Below are 14,940 nucleotides of genomic sequence, written 5' to 3' on the forward strand. Positions count from 1 at the left end.
TGCTGTGTCCCGGCCTGAAGCCCGACTGGTATGGGTCTAGATAGTCTGTTTCATCCAGGTGCCGAGGGAATTGCTGCGCAACCACACTCTCAACAACCTTCGCCGCAAAGCGAAGGTTGGAGACCGGGCGATAATTGGCCAACTCGTCTGGGTCCAGGGAAGGCTTCTTGAGGAGGGGCCTCACCACGGCCTCCTTTAGTACTATGAAGTACTCTAATGCAGGTAAAAATAGAGAGCTTGTTTAATACATATACACATCAAACACACACGGACACTTAATGTATATTTAATATACACATAAAAATGGTGGAATACAGTGACTAATATGCAGTCAGATATCTTTAATATTGTAGTTGATACTAAATGATATATATCACTATACAGTTAAGTATAAACCATGTAGTACATTTTGGTATTAAATTTATTTCATCGGATTCTTTTACTATGTCTATTTTTGGCAAACAGAAAGAAATGGGGACAGCATTCAGCCACACTGTTGAAAACAGGTCATAATATCCCTTCCATTTACTGTCACAGAATTACATAAAACTTTGTCAGTAACATTCTAATAATTTCAATTTATATAATTTAATGCCATATATATTGTATAATTAACCAATACAGATGGAGAATGTCCTAACCTGTTAATCAGGTATTTTTTTAAGGTAAATAACCTGGAGGCATAATTTCTTTTCTCTCCTGTTTTTATAAAGAGTAGTTTCTTTTCTGTTTTCTATCTCAAAGGAAGAATTTGTGTGTTTTAAAGTGTTTGCATGCTGTGCGTTATAGATCATTTGACACAGTAAAGAACATACCCAGTGAGTCTCTGACTTGCCAATAAGTCAGGTTTACAAAATTCAACCAACATCAGTGCTACTACAGTACCCAACATGATTCCTTTTACAGGATCTTATGAAAGTGGCAGAAAAGCAGAATTTCCATCTTTAGGCAAGCTTCAAATAATAATTTTTGATTAATAAAGAAAGAGAATTAAGTTTATTTCATGATATAAAATAATAAATTATTTTCATCCATAAAAAAGAAAATGTTTAAATTGTATACCAAAGCAGCCCAAAATATGAAATACAAAACACATTCCGATGATACATTTTATACATTTCTAATGGTTAATAAAGATAATAGAGGAAAGACAATTTTCTAACAGCTTGACATTATTATTCCTATTGTTTCATTTCTCAGGCATTTTATCCTGTGGAAAATCCTGTAGAAGTCAAGTATGGTGATATTCTGGCCGCAAGATGCGTCTTTACTGGTGAAGGCAGATCCTCAGAAACTTATATAGGGTGTGTTTGTGTTAGTATTTGTATTAAGTTAGTGTTTATATAAAAGTCTGAGAATCAAAAATGGTTATTCCATGCAGAATATCTTAGCTGTTAATGTTTCCTGTTTTGCCAGTGAAAACAGATAAGGGTATTGATGCTACAAGTGAAGACTCCCCAAAGATTTTTTTTTTCACCTTCCCATTAATCAGATCATTGTTGTGACTAATAATGTAACTGACAAATCTGGAATCATCAGTTTTGGGATTAGTGAGTAGTATTGTGAAAATGTATTCCATTTGTATCAAAGCTATCAAGAGACTGGCCAAATTTCAGTTGGCTGAGAAAAGCAAGACAAGAAAGCCCAAGTGTTTAAATCCTGGAGAGTAGACATAATATGGTCAGAATTCCTTATTGTACTATGACAGTCAACTGTTGTGTTACAGGATTTAGTCTTTTTCCAATAAAGACTCTCATCTAGCTGAGGTTTCTGAGAATCGTCTGCCAAGATTAGCCAAGTAATGAATAAGGGGTTGTAGGTCTGCAGAGTCAGCATTTGCTGCTGAGCCCTCTGAAGCCTGACAGATTTGATCTAGTACACACAGTATATGTGTGAAGCCCTTACAATGACATCTATTCTGCAACTTAGTAGAATCAGCTAGGATCAATTAGTGTATATCATGTTACATATCCCAATGAAATTTAGATGTATAAATGATCATTTTTAAAGGCATTATATGCTACCATTCATAGTGATTATAGAAAATTAGTTCATTTTCAAGGAATAAAGAATTAATTTGTTCTAGTGGTGAACATGTGGCATGATGAAGATGCTGTTTCTAAAATACAGTACCTGTTCCTTGTTCATAGAATTAATACAATATGGCACAAAAATGATCACCTTCATCTCCAAATTCACCAACTATAAAGCTTGTAGGGTAGGGCAGAGCAGAGCAAAGTAAAGTAGAGAGTTCTTGCTTGAGTACCTTATTAAAACCATATAAGAGCTTTTTTTACTCAAATTATATGGTATGTATAGAATCCGGTTCTATATAGACCGCAATTGAGACTGGCAACTCCATTGATAAACAAGATGGTTAAGTGAAAAATCACATGAACCCACCCTTCATACAATGTCCATTCCACTATGGTCTTCAAGCAAATTAGCACTGAGACAACTTTGGTTGTGCTTATTTTTGACTAGTTATGGACTCTGGATGTGAGTACTCATCCATCTTAGCCCTCCATGATCTCTTATCAATCTTTGATACTTCACAGTAAATTTCTAGAAGCAATTCAAGGTGCTGGTTATCACTTATAAAGCCTTTTAAGAGGGTCCTGTTGGGATGTCTTTTAATGGCTGTTTTTAGTGTGGGCTGTTTTGTTTGGGCATGTTTTTGTTTAAACTTAATACTAGATTTTATATGCTCTCTGCTGGGGAGGATGGCAAAATGAAATGAAATGACAGTCAGATAGGGTAGGTAGGCACTCTGTTCCCTTAAATGCTGTCTGGTGAAGTGTACCTTCTCCATAACTGACTCTGCCCTTCAGATCAGCTTCCTCCCTGAGATCCCAAGTCATCTTGGCTATCCATAAAACTATAAAGACCTGGTCTTCCAAGCATTGAGCTAAGATGGAAGTGGAATCCAGTGGATGCATGGAGAAGTGGTGACCTGTGGGTACTGTGTCAGGCACAACAACATGATATTTTACGCAGAGTAGTTTCTTTATTGTCATTCAGCTATAGAAGGAATCTGCAGGAGTAAAACACAATCTACATAACTATCAAATATATCCTGCGAACACTTAAGGAGGGTCCACTCTGTACCTCTTCCTACATAGCAAAGATTCTGGAACTAAGAGCAAACTAAGATTTGCTCTTAGTTCCTCCTGAAAGACTTCTTCCCACTAGCGACTCTATACCAGATTCTACCACACACCGTGAGATACATTTTTGTTGATGATATTTTTTGTTTATTATTACATTTTATTGTCAGGCTCTGAGTTTCCAGGGTTTTTATATATAAATGGATGGTCAAACAAATCTTTTAAATAAATAGACATAAAAAAAAGAGTTATTTGCAGGACTCCTCCCGCTCTCTTGGTATCTATCCATCCCATATACTTTAGTAAGGACAACATACCCAAGTCTTTTCAATGACAAAACGCCACTTTATGAGACCTTGGAGGCAAGTTTGTAGCCCCTGCAATTTGCTTCCAAATATATAGTTGGTCCTGACCTTGCATGTCTTTAGAAGGGTAGTCAAATCCTGGCTCTTTCTCCAGGTCTTTGGTCTTGATGAGTAGTTGTTGGATGTTTAGTAATGATTTTGTGGTATGAGTTGACTTTTAATGTATTGTGTTTGTTTCTTTGGGATTTGTATTTGTATTTGACTTTGGTACACTGCCCAGTCTCTTTGTTTAAGCTGGGTAGAAAAAAAGCAAACAAACTGCAAACAATAGATAAATACAGCACTAGTGTGAAATAAAATGGGACCCATTGACAGATAGAGAAGGTAAAAATCCTTCTACAATGATACCTAAGAAGCTGAAACAGTTACCTAAACAATAATTCAATCAGACTCAATATTTTGCAACTGTTCTGCATCCATCAGTAATTCTTAGAAAAAAATTGGGAGAAACCGTATTTGAATGGCAGGGCTTGTCATGTCCAGCTCTTCTTTTGCCATCTGTTCTCAACAATTGACACACGGTTTCTGAAAAGTTACTTTCAAAAAATAATTCCCCATTCATATTTGTAGAGCAAACGATTCTACAAAAGATTCCCCATTCATATTTGTAGAGCAAACAAGTGTCTAATTGCTCATTGTTTTTCAACAAATAAAAAAGGAAACCAGTTTTGTCTGCCACTGATATCTTGTTTCTCATTAATAACTAAAGTTATAACAAATAACCTACTTCTTTATCTGCCAAGGAAAACAAATGTGCTATGTTAAAAAATATTGACAATGTTTGGATATTGTTAATACATGTAGGAAAGTTAGTTTTATTTCTCAATTACACTTCAGTGTTTTATTTATGTTTTAAAGAGGTGGCAGATTTCTGACAGCTATCTAAATCAACTGGAAGGAGAGGAAATGAATTTTAAAAGGAGGAGGCTAACACTAATCTTGCTGAGGCAAAGCAGCTTTCTGGAATGGTTCCATATTTTAAAAAGACTGGATACCAATTCTCTTTTGGGAAGGTCTCATTCGCTTCCTAACAGATGTCATTATTGTTGCTATGGTAAATAAATGAATGCTGCATGATGCCACAGGATAAGAGTAAGCACCGATGTCTTTGGAAGCTGCAGAGAGTCCACCCCCACATCATTTTATAAGTGTAGGCTGACTGATTTGATTGTGAAAATTAATTGATGGGAGAGAAAGACAAAGCTTTTCACTTGTCTTCATTCCCCCTTCTATATCTTTCTGTGTTTCACACATCTTTTCTTTCCATTTAGCCTTCTTAACAAAATGATTTCAAAATGAATGTATTATCAGTATAAACCTCTTGAAGCAACTGTTAGATGTTCTGTATGCAGGAATATTTTTTTTATTTCTGAAGAAAGATGTTTAAATATTCTATTAATTCTTGTTTAAGAAGCAGGGTTCCTGGTGAAACAAATTATAGGATCTTTTTCAGTTTGAGTTCAGGCCTGGGCACAGAATAAAAATAGTACTAGCTGTTCTAGTGGATAATATTTTCAGGATCTAGCAATCATTTTAGACCTCTTTGTGGATTTCAATATTTCAACCGTGGTACTGGATCGCCTATGGGGATTGAAGGTTGGAGATATCTTTTGTAGTGGTTACACTCTACCTTAGTTTGTATTAATTGATTAGTGGCATCAAGTTAATGTTGGCTCCTAGCAACCACAAAGATAGATTTTGTCCCTAATCTGGTCCTTCAGATCTTCCAACAGGGCCACCATTGGTAACTGAGTTCAGCTAGGAAGCTGCTGGTCATCTTGTTCTTTCTCCTTTCATCTTTCCCAGTATTAGAACCTTCTCTAAGAAGCCACATCTTTGTATACTATGTCCAGTGTAGTATAATTTGAGTTTGTCATTAAATCTTTAAGTGAGAGCTCTGGGTTGAGTCATCTGGTGATTCATTGGTTTGTTTTCTTGACTGTCTATAGTATTCTCAGAAATATTTTCCAATATCAAAGTTCAAAAGAGTCCATTTTCTTCTTATCTTCCTTCTTCAAAGTTACCTAGCCTAGTAGACACTTCTAATCAGCAGTGATAGATAAGGAACAGTTATACGAATGGGTAAATATTCAGCTTTGTCCCCATTGCTTTTCAACCACTATATACATCTGCTGGGAGAGATCATCACTAGTTTGTACAAGATATAATTGTACACTATTTCATCACTCCAGAGTGAAGTAGCATACAATTATACCCAGGGTGACGCTGGGATAGAGGTGCTATGGGTATCTAAGCCTAATATCTGGAACTTAATGTGGGACTCAAGAGGTAGAAACAAGCTTCAACTCAATCCCAGTAAGATAGAGTTAATGTTTGTTCACAAACATTCTAGTTTCACAATTATTATACAAGGTCGCTGACATTGTATATTTAGACTTTCCAGAAGCTTTTCATAAATTTCCTCATCAAAGACTTGGGGCAGCTGAGCAATCAGTAACAGATTGAACAAAAGAAAATAAAGAATAGGAATAAAATGGCAGTTTTCACAGTGGAAAGAGATAAGAAGTTAAGCATCAATACATCTGTTTCAGGCCTAGTGCTATTTAATATGTTGATATAGAAATCAATCTAGTCTACCCTATGAGGTGGCAAAATTTTATTTCTTTGTTTAATTAATTCAATTTATATAGTTTACAACTCTCGGTTTTTGATTCTGAGGAGATAAAAATTATTTAAGGAGTGAAGAAACAAATAGACTATGAATCGCTTCTCTCTAGACTTGTTGACTAGGACGTTAAAAGAAAGTACAATTCAACATCAGGAAGTACAAAGTGAGCCTTATTAGGGCTAGGAATTCATATTCCTGTAATCAAATAATGATTGAATTGCTAGTGGTTAACCAAGAAAAAAATATTGGAGTAAATGAAATCATTTACACAATGTGCAGAATTTGTAAAGAAGACAACTTCCTTGATAAAGGTCAGTAGGAAATAGATAATAAGTCAGCTAATATTTTAACATCCCTATGAAATGTTACCCCACATCTAGTATCTGAGTACAGTTCTTGTTATCATGTCTCAAGAAAAGATACCATGGGGCTGAAAAACATATACAAGAGGACAACAGAAAAGTCAGTTGATCAGAAGGTATGAATACTTTCCATGTAAGCATAGCAAGCAATAATTTGGGCTGTTTACATTGGCAAAAAATGCTTAGAAATGTTTCAGATTTATAGAATTATGGATGGTAAATTGAGCAAAGAACATGTTTCTCCATCACTGACAAGAATTAGAAATTACCTAATGACTAATAGAAAAATTAAAATTGATAAGAAAAGTTTCTTCATTGGCATCTAATCAACTTAGCGGTATTGGCGGAAAAGGAGATTAGAGAATTTTCTACTAGCCCTGATTACTGAGTGTTGGCTCCAAATACAGATGCAATTTGGCTTCACATATTAGATACCCAGAAGCAACAATGGGAAAGAACAGCTGCCTGGATTTCTTATTTGTGGACTTCTAGATGCATCTGGGGTGCACTGTTTGAAACAGAATGCTAGATAGATAGTTTAGGCATAATCCAATCAGGCTGTTCTCATATTCTTATGTTCTCCATAAAGTTGTTGCAAGAGCAACAACTCTGGATGGTCTTTTTCCAGCTGAGATTTATATACTAATTTTTGCTCAGTTTGGACCAAGATAGTCTAGCAATGCTCTTATTACTTACTCACTTAGATTACTGTAACACTTTCCACATGAGACTATTTTGGAAGCTATAGTTAGTACAAAATAAGGCAACTAAGGTGATTAGTGAGTGAGTGCTGCTGTGTAAATATTATATCTATTATCTGGCTGCTGTATGGATTATCTCAAGTTCCTATTTAAGATTATGGATTTGACTAATATAGCCCTATATGGCTTGGTGTTCCTTAAGGACTGTCTTTTCTAGATGGAATTTGCTATGTCTGGACAGGCAGAGGAATAATGCTCATGTATGTCTCTGTATAAATAGCAAACAACGCAGATCCTATGTAATCTTTTTTTTGTCTGTCCCCATATTGCAGAATCCCTTGTTCCCAGAGGTGCACTTGGCATCCTCTCTACTGGCTTTCTGCAAGCTATATCTAGTGCAGACAAGTTTGTTGGAGCTGTCATTTGTGGATTAGTGGTTGACTATTACTTGGGTGGGCACTGATTTCTATTTGTCTTGAATTTCATTTAGCTTTTATATTTAATATTTTGTGTAAACTGTTAGGAGTATGTTTTGAGTTGGGTGGCATAGAAATACTTGTAATGAATAAATAAATGGATTTGTCATGTTGAAAACACTGGTACTGTATTCATTAATTTTCTTTTGCATTAATTCTTTAAAAGAAAAGGAAAAAAGCTTGCAATCTAAGCTTGAGGGAAAATTGCAGCATCACTATTATAGCATCACTTAATCTAAATAAAAGATGCTACAATTAGTGTCCCATAATAACATAATGAAACTTTTTTTTTAAACTTGGATCTATACTTTGTGGCCTTGCAGAACAAGGGAGAGGCAATACAATGAATCTGGCATGCATTAAATAGAAGAGCCCTAAATTAAAAGAGTAAATTATTAATGATTTTGTAAATGGAATATATCATCGGGATGGGTGGTAGGACAGTGGGGGAGAATTCTGAAGGAAAGAATAAATAGTTTATACTGTTGCATTCCATATAAGTGATCTTGATTGAAATCTGCACTGCTGGATGCATTTTGATGGAAGCTTGTGAAATATATTTACAAAAATAAAACAGAAATGAGTTGTATCGAAGCCACAATTAAGCAGACACCGACTTAATAGGATTGAGAGACAACTAAGAACCTGGCAGTGGAAAAAAGTTTGCTTTGAAGGCTGAAAGTGCTAGGAATTTCTACTAAGGTCTAATCTACTTCATAAAACTATGTAAAACAATGTTCTTAATAAATGCTAAGCAAACAGTTGAGATAATAGCTTTTATTTCAAGAGCTCCATGCATGTTTAATGTGAAATATTTTTAAAGAACAGTGCTGTCTAACTTAGTAATTGGAAGGAGATGTCCTTCCCTCTTCTACATTTTATATTAAACTTTACAAGTATGTTGCTTCTCTAGCTAAAATTTATATTTTGTCTTTTCTCTCTATCGTATTGTGATGAAGGGGCACAGCCAGGGATGAAATGTGCAATTTCTACATTATGTATTACATGGAAGCCAAATATGCAGTTTCATCCATGACCTGTACACAGAACATTAAGCCAGAGATATTCAAAAGCATACCTCAAGAAGCAAATATTCCTATTCCAGTCAAGCCTGATATGATTATGATGGCCCATGGACATAATGAAGGTAAAAATATTTATTCCTTTGCTAATACCACTATGGGAAAGAATGATATGGCTGAGTATATAGAATATTTGTGAGGAAGTCAACCAAGGTAATTGAGGTATCTCTGTAAACATGCCAAAAGTTAGATATGCAGCCAAAAAAAAATGTGCAAAAAAAAATCCAACACAGCCCTGCAGGTGGTCAAAGTACATTCAGCTGGTAGGGAATTATGAAGTATTTAATAGTTTAAGAGTTAATTGTCATATTACTTTGCTCTAAATCTTACTATTTGCCAAATAAATAAATATTAACAAATGGACCAGATTCAAAACAAAATCTGTTATTAGAATAGGTCTAATTCTATGTGAAATTAAAAATAGTGTTAATGTTTATTGACTGAGTTTTAATTCTGTTCCTTTATCTTTTTCTTATCTATTGTGTTAACTTTCTTTGTTATCCAGATTGGATGAAAAAGTGAAATAAAAATTAAAAATAATGCAGAGATTTAATTTAAATGAAACTATTCTGTTTTACTAGTAAATGCACTTGAATGTGTAGATAAGATATAGTTTAATCTTATGGAAATCAAGCTGCTTGATTATCGCATATCCAGTGTTTCTCTTTCCCCTTTCTTCTGGGTTAAACATAAACATAAACTCAAAAAAAGCAATCCTCTGACTTAAACTAACTGTAATTTGTTATATTGAAACTGTGTCAAACTACAATTTTATGATACTATGGTACTGAGGATTGAAAGATACTTTTTAAACTAGGTCTATTTAAATAAATCATAGTTTTAAGGGACTAAAATAAAGATTAAATAACCAATAGGTTAATAGGACATGGATGTTTCCAATCTCTTCATAGCCTTTCCAGAAGAGAAATTATTACAGTAATGCTCTATCTGAATTGAGATAATGCTTTCTAGCGTCATGTGATATATCAGGATGGAGTATACCAACAATGACTACATTTCCATACTCCAAACAATTTCATATCATTTGGTTATAAAATTAATCAAAATATGTTCCAGATCATTCCAGATCATTGACAATATTGCACTAATCTCTTGAGATAGTAAAACATTTTATAAGCTGAAAGAATTTTTCTAATTTTTATATCCAATGAGCAAATCTCTATTGGAATATTTATAAATGTTAGAAATTGTCTCTTGGTTTGTTCCAGTTTATTTCTGTGAGAAAATATTCCTTGATTAGTATATCTGCCCTTCCTATAGTAACTTATTTGACAAGAATTTGATACATTGCAGGGTTCTTTCAATTGAAGAACCATTGTGAACCATATATGATTATCTGTGACTCATTAAAGAATAAGTGGCTTAATAACTTATGGACAGAAATGATCTAAGTTACAGATAATTATAAATCAATTATAGATAATATATTTTAGTTAATTAAATTTTATCCCCAAATGTAATGATTCTCTTCCCAAAAATAATACTTTGTTTCTTCATGGCATTCAACCTAAATTTAGGTGCATATGGCTTAGCCGGAAGAAGCAGAATTCCTTATTTTTCCTCCCTATAGTGACATCTCTAGAAATCCCAAATTGTATGACTACGGTCAAGAAATGGTTGAACTGTGTAGGCTCTTATCTAAATAGAAAGAGAAGGCTCCCTGTAAAACCGGTATGCATACCTTCATTTTATAAGGGTCCTGTTAGACTACAAAATTCCAAGCAATCACTATGCTGCAACAAACTCAACTATTGTTCCTGTCTAGTGGTCTTAGCTCAAATCTGGTGGGCCTAATCTTTTGCCAGTATCCTTTCAGGCAAGCTCTTGCCTTTTGTGATTATATCTAGATTCAACTCATGGTGATTGAATATCTATATAAATGTGATTGGATAGAGGAATAAGAATTTCGGTGAATTTCTCTAGTAATTTATGTCCTATTTGTAATATGAAATTCCTTGATGAAATATTTTTTATTTTCTTTTTTAGAAATCAAAAATGAAAACATGGGTACTGTAATACAACAGCCAAAAAGAGAAGAGGAGGAGGTTTTAGATCAAGGTATATATTATACTTATCCCTTTAAATGCGTATTTTATAATTCTAGTTAAAACTGTTATAGTGTTATAAACATAGTTGAAGCTTTTTTTTTGCTAACACATAAAGCTATCCTTGCCACTCTTTTGTAGTGCCCCAAATATTTTAAGAAAAAGCAGTTATTACCAACCTCTAATTTTGCAAATGCCTCCTTTAGCAGAACCTAATTTGATTTTTCAAAATTAATTTATTTAATTGATTTGTATAATTATAATCTTATTTGTCTGTATACACCACAAAAATATTATTAGATTTTACTATATTCCAAATTGAATTAACACTTAATTTGTAGCTTTTAGTTACAAAAGTACAGAAAAATAATCCATATATATTTTGTAAGCAGTACATTTTGACACTGATATTTCTAATATAACAATTTTAGTATGTTTGCCTTAATGTGGAACAGCTTGGAAAGAAACTCAAAATCTGCACAAAATAAGTATATTTGTGTATTTTAATATTTCATATTAATATTAATTTTATTTCAGTGTAACTGTATAAAATAAGTTTAATTGCATGTTTTTCAAGGCTTATATTAAACAAATTGAACATTAATATCTATAGGGTTTTATTAAAGTGTTCTTTGAGGACATGATTTATTGTGGTTCACTGTAGGCCAAAGAATGGCTAATAGAAGTAATGGAATTTATATATTATTTACTTATAAAAATATAGCTATAGGTTCTTTATCTATATAGCATATATAATGTTACACGTGTATACATAATCAGGTATCAATCAATATGCAAAGGGAAATTACCTAGCTTGTATTTTCTCAATCAGTACCTTAAATGTGTTTGCAAATGTTATTTTGTGAAGGTGTTTACCTCTCTTATCTATGGGAACTTTGCTTGTAAAATGTGTCTATTAAATGAAATCATATAAAATATGTGTATTAGGAAAAAGCACCAGCAACTAATAATTAATTTTTATGCTTTATTTATTCATCTGTGAAATGTTTCAGTAGAAAAAGATTGACCAAATTATTCTGATGAAGTTTTTGCTACCCATTTTCTTTATATTGGTAATTCAATGATTAATTGTCCATTTGCATATTTCAGCAACCTAGATTGCTGGTCACCCTTGTCCAGAGATCATCAGGGATAGTTAGCAGATAAGTGTTACTGTCTTTAAACTGAAAAACTTATACAGTTAGTCCTCAACTTACAAAAGTTCATTTAGTGACCTTTCAAAGTTACAATGGGACTGAAAAAAGTGACATGTCCATTTTTCACACTTACGACCTTTGTAGCAGCCCTATATCATGTGATCAAAATTCACATACTTGGCAATTGGTTCATACTTCTGACCATCACTGTGTCCCAAGGTCATGTGATTACCTTTTGAAACCTTTTGACAAGCAAAATCTATGGGGAAGCCAGATTCACTTAACAACTGTGTTATTAACTTATCAACTGCATTGATTTAATTCACAACTGTGGCAAGAAAAGTTGTAAAATGGGGCAAAGCTCCCTTAACAAATGTCTCATTTAACAACAGAAATTTTGGTCAATTGTCATAAGTTGAGGACTAACTATACTTCATTGCCCTGATATTCCTCTTTGTCATAATTCTATGCTATTTAAATTGCTATAAATAAGAAAACAAAATGCTACTTTTGTAGGTAGATATTTCAATAAGTTGGTATTTCTATCTAATGTTTTTGGTTTTCAGTGAATGTCCATTTGTATAGAATTTTGAAATGTTTAACTCTCTTAGCAGTTGTGTTACTGCTAAAGGGGCTAATAAAAAATGGAAAAGTACATTTCTATTCAAGGCAAAGTTGAACTAAAGGGGAAAAAACATCTCCCATAGATAAAAAGGGAAATCAGAGTGAAAGGTTATAAATTGACATAAAATTCCTGTACACTTTCCATGTTCCTTCTATATCAGCCAGGATTTTCAATGTCCACTGAAACCAACAATTTATATACTTTGCTCTGAGATACATGCATATGGTCTAGTTATGTATTTATATGCACATGGTTTATTTAATCGTTTAACATATTTATGTCCCACCTTTCATTCATAAACTCATGTTAGTGTGCACAGTCTTCCAGAGATCATTGGCAGTTAGCAGTGCATAAATTAATTTAAAAATTCCCCTCTCACCCCTATGAATGGTATGTGTTTTCCTCAATTTTGGATCCTCATGGTGATGACACATGTAGTGATGTCAATTGACAGCAACATCAAGATGAAGTATGACAAGTTAGAGATGTACCAGGACCTGAAGGAGGAACTAGAGAGGATGTGGGAAAATAAAGTCCAAAGTGGTCTCAGGTGGTAGGAGCACTTAGGACTGTGATTCTTGAGCTGTGTCTCCAACAGATCTCCCATCAGAGCTCTCTATCCAGAAAAGTGCAGTGTTAGGAACAGCTAAGATACTGTGTAGAGCCCTTAAACTCCAAGGCTGAGGGGGTTCAAGCTCATGCAGAACAGCAGTGCATCACCTTGGTATATTCCTCACTTGATGGCCACTTGTGTGAGCTATCTTGAGTTGATTTTCAGTGTTGTCTTTCACAATCCCATTGAGTTCTAGAGGAAGGTCCTTCACGTCATATTGACTTTGCATAGTGCCAAGACATAGGCTTCCTTATAATCAATCCAGACTACGTCCAGGTTGGTCTCAATGGTTTTTTTGCCTCTGCATCCTAAGCACCTCAGCCACCACAGCCTTTTAGAACTCACCTCACCTCGATAAATGTATGTTTATATATGTGTTGATCAAGTCAATCCCCAAAAAGAGCAGAGCCAAGAGGAAAAAATATATTAATTAATTATATGACTACTGATGAAAATTAAGTATTCGTAAAATTATCTAATCACTTACTTGTATATCACATATCATATCACTAACAATCACTTTTCACACACATAAGTACATAAAAATCCACAGATCCAGTCATCTTCATAAGTAAATAGAAGAACACAGTAATTCCCATAGGGAAAGAGAGGTGGAGTTCAATGGCTCTTCCTTCCAGGAACATATTTATATGAGGCTAAGGCTTATTCTCCTCCTTTTTTTCATCATATCCAGAGGGTGAAGACACTTCTTTCAGTTTTAAGGTCTCTAGTAACTAATGATCCTAATTTTCATGAATCTCTATTAGCTTGGACAGTCTTTAGGGAAGCTTTCTGAGATAAACAACGTCTATTCCAGAATTTTGCATCCTGGACAATCTCCAGATATGTATCAGCTCCTAGAATTCTCAGTTATGACCATGATTGCTGGAAATACTGTTCTACATGTACCTGCCAATGAGAGGAAGATAATATACACAGTTTTTTTTCCTCTTTGAAGGAATGGCAGTAGCTTCTTTTCTTCTCTGACAGCTCTTTCAAGCATGTTGTTCATTATTTGTGCTGCCTACCCATTTCCTCATTGTCATATGATAATATTCTATGTGCTGTATGCTCAGCAAAATACCAACCCCACTCCAAATCACAACAATTTGGGAGGACAGTCCTCCTTGACCTTTTGTATACTGTTGAAAGACTGTAGTTTGCAATATATAATAGAATGAAATATGGCATCAAAGCTGGGAGAGTAAATAGTCAGCTGTTTCTACAGATTATATTATAACTTAGCACTGAACTGGTACCGTATACCATGCATAGGCATTGAACACATGTGTGTTCTTATTCTCCACTGGCTTAGTATTACCCAACAGGCCTTTGTTTGCAAGATTTCCTGTAGATTTTAATGTGATATTCTGAAACATTTTTTGCTTGGGAATTCTTGCTTAATATAGCAGTTAATGTACTCTCAGTATGACATCTGATATTAATAGGAACATGTTGCATTAAAAAAAAAACATTAGAAAGTTTCTTCTGGGATTTTTCTTGTAAAAGCATCATTTAAGAAGATGCTACGTTATTATTTTATTCAATAAAAGTCTCTGTTTCTTAGATGTATATATGCCCCCAAGATGTTTATATGGCAACATATTCTTTAACTGTTATTGGCTAAGAAAGAATTCAAAATTCTTAAGACTGTATATGAGTTTTATAATTTTTTAATAATTGATATAAAGTATTTTTCCTGCTGAATTTTATTGCAATAGTTTTAGTTTTATATATAAACAAAAAATAAATAAAAC

General features: G+C 33.9%; 1 protein-coding gene across 1 annotated transcript in view; it reads left to right on the top strand.

Moving 5' to 3' along the window:
* Window positions 1-14,088, top strand: part of LOC107287187 (peptidyl-glycine alpha-amidating monooxygenase) — a gene marked incomplete at its 3' end in the record, with an annotated part of 108,507 nt that extends 94,419 nt beyond the window's left edge. Inside the window, exons 12-15 of the mRNA XM_015815662.1 lie at window positions 1,201-1,304; window positions 8,600-8,787; window positions 10,730-10,830; window positions 13,951-14,088. Coding sequence (XP_015671148.1) covers window positions 1,201-1,304; window positions 8,600-8,787; window positions 10,730-10,830; window positions 13,951-14,088 — 531 coding nt within the window. The remainder of the gene's footprint in view (window positions 1-1,200; window positions 1,305-8,599; window positions 8,788-10,729; window positions 10,831-13,950) is intronic.
* Window positions 14,089-14,940: the final 852 nt, after the last annotated feature.

Source organism: Protobothrops mucrosquamatus, unplaced genomic scaffold, assembly GCF_001527695.2.
Source record: "Protobothrops mucrosquamatus isolate PMUCROS unplaced genomic scaffold, P.Mucros_1.0 scaffold360, whole genome shotgun sequence".
NCBI classification, from domain to species: Eukaryota; Metazoa; Chordata; class Lepidosauria; order Squamata; family Viperidae; genus Protobothrops; species Protobothrops mucrosquamatus.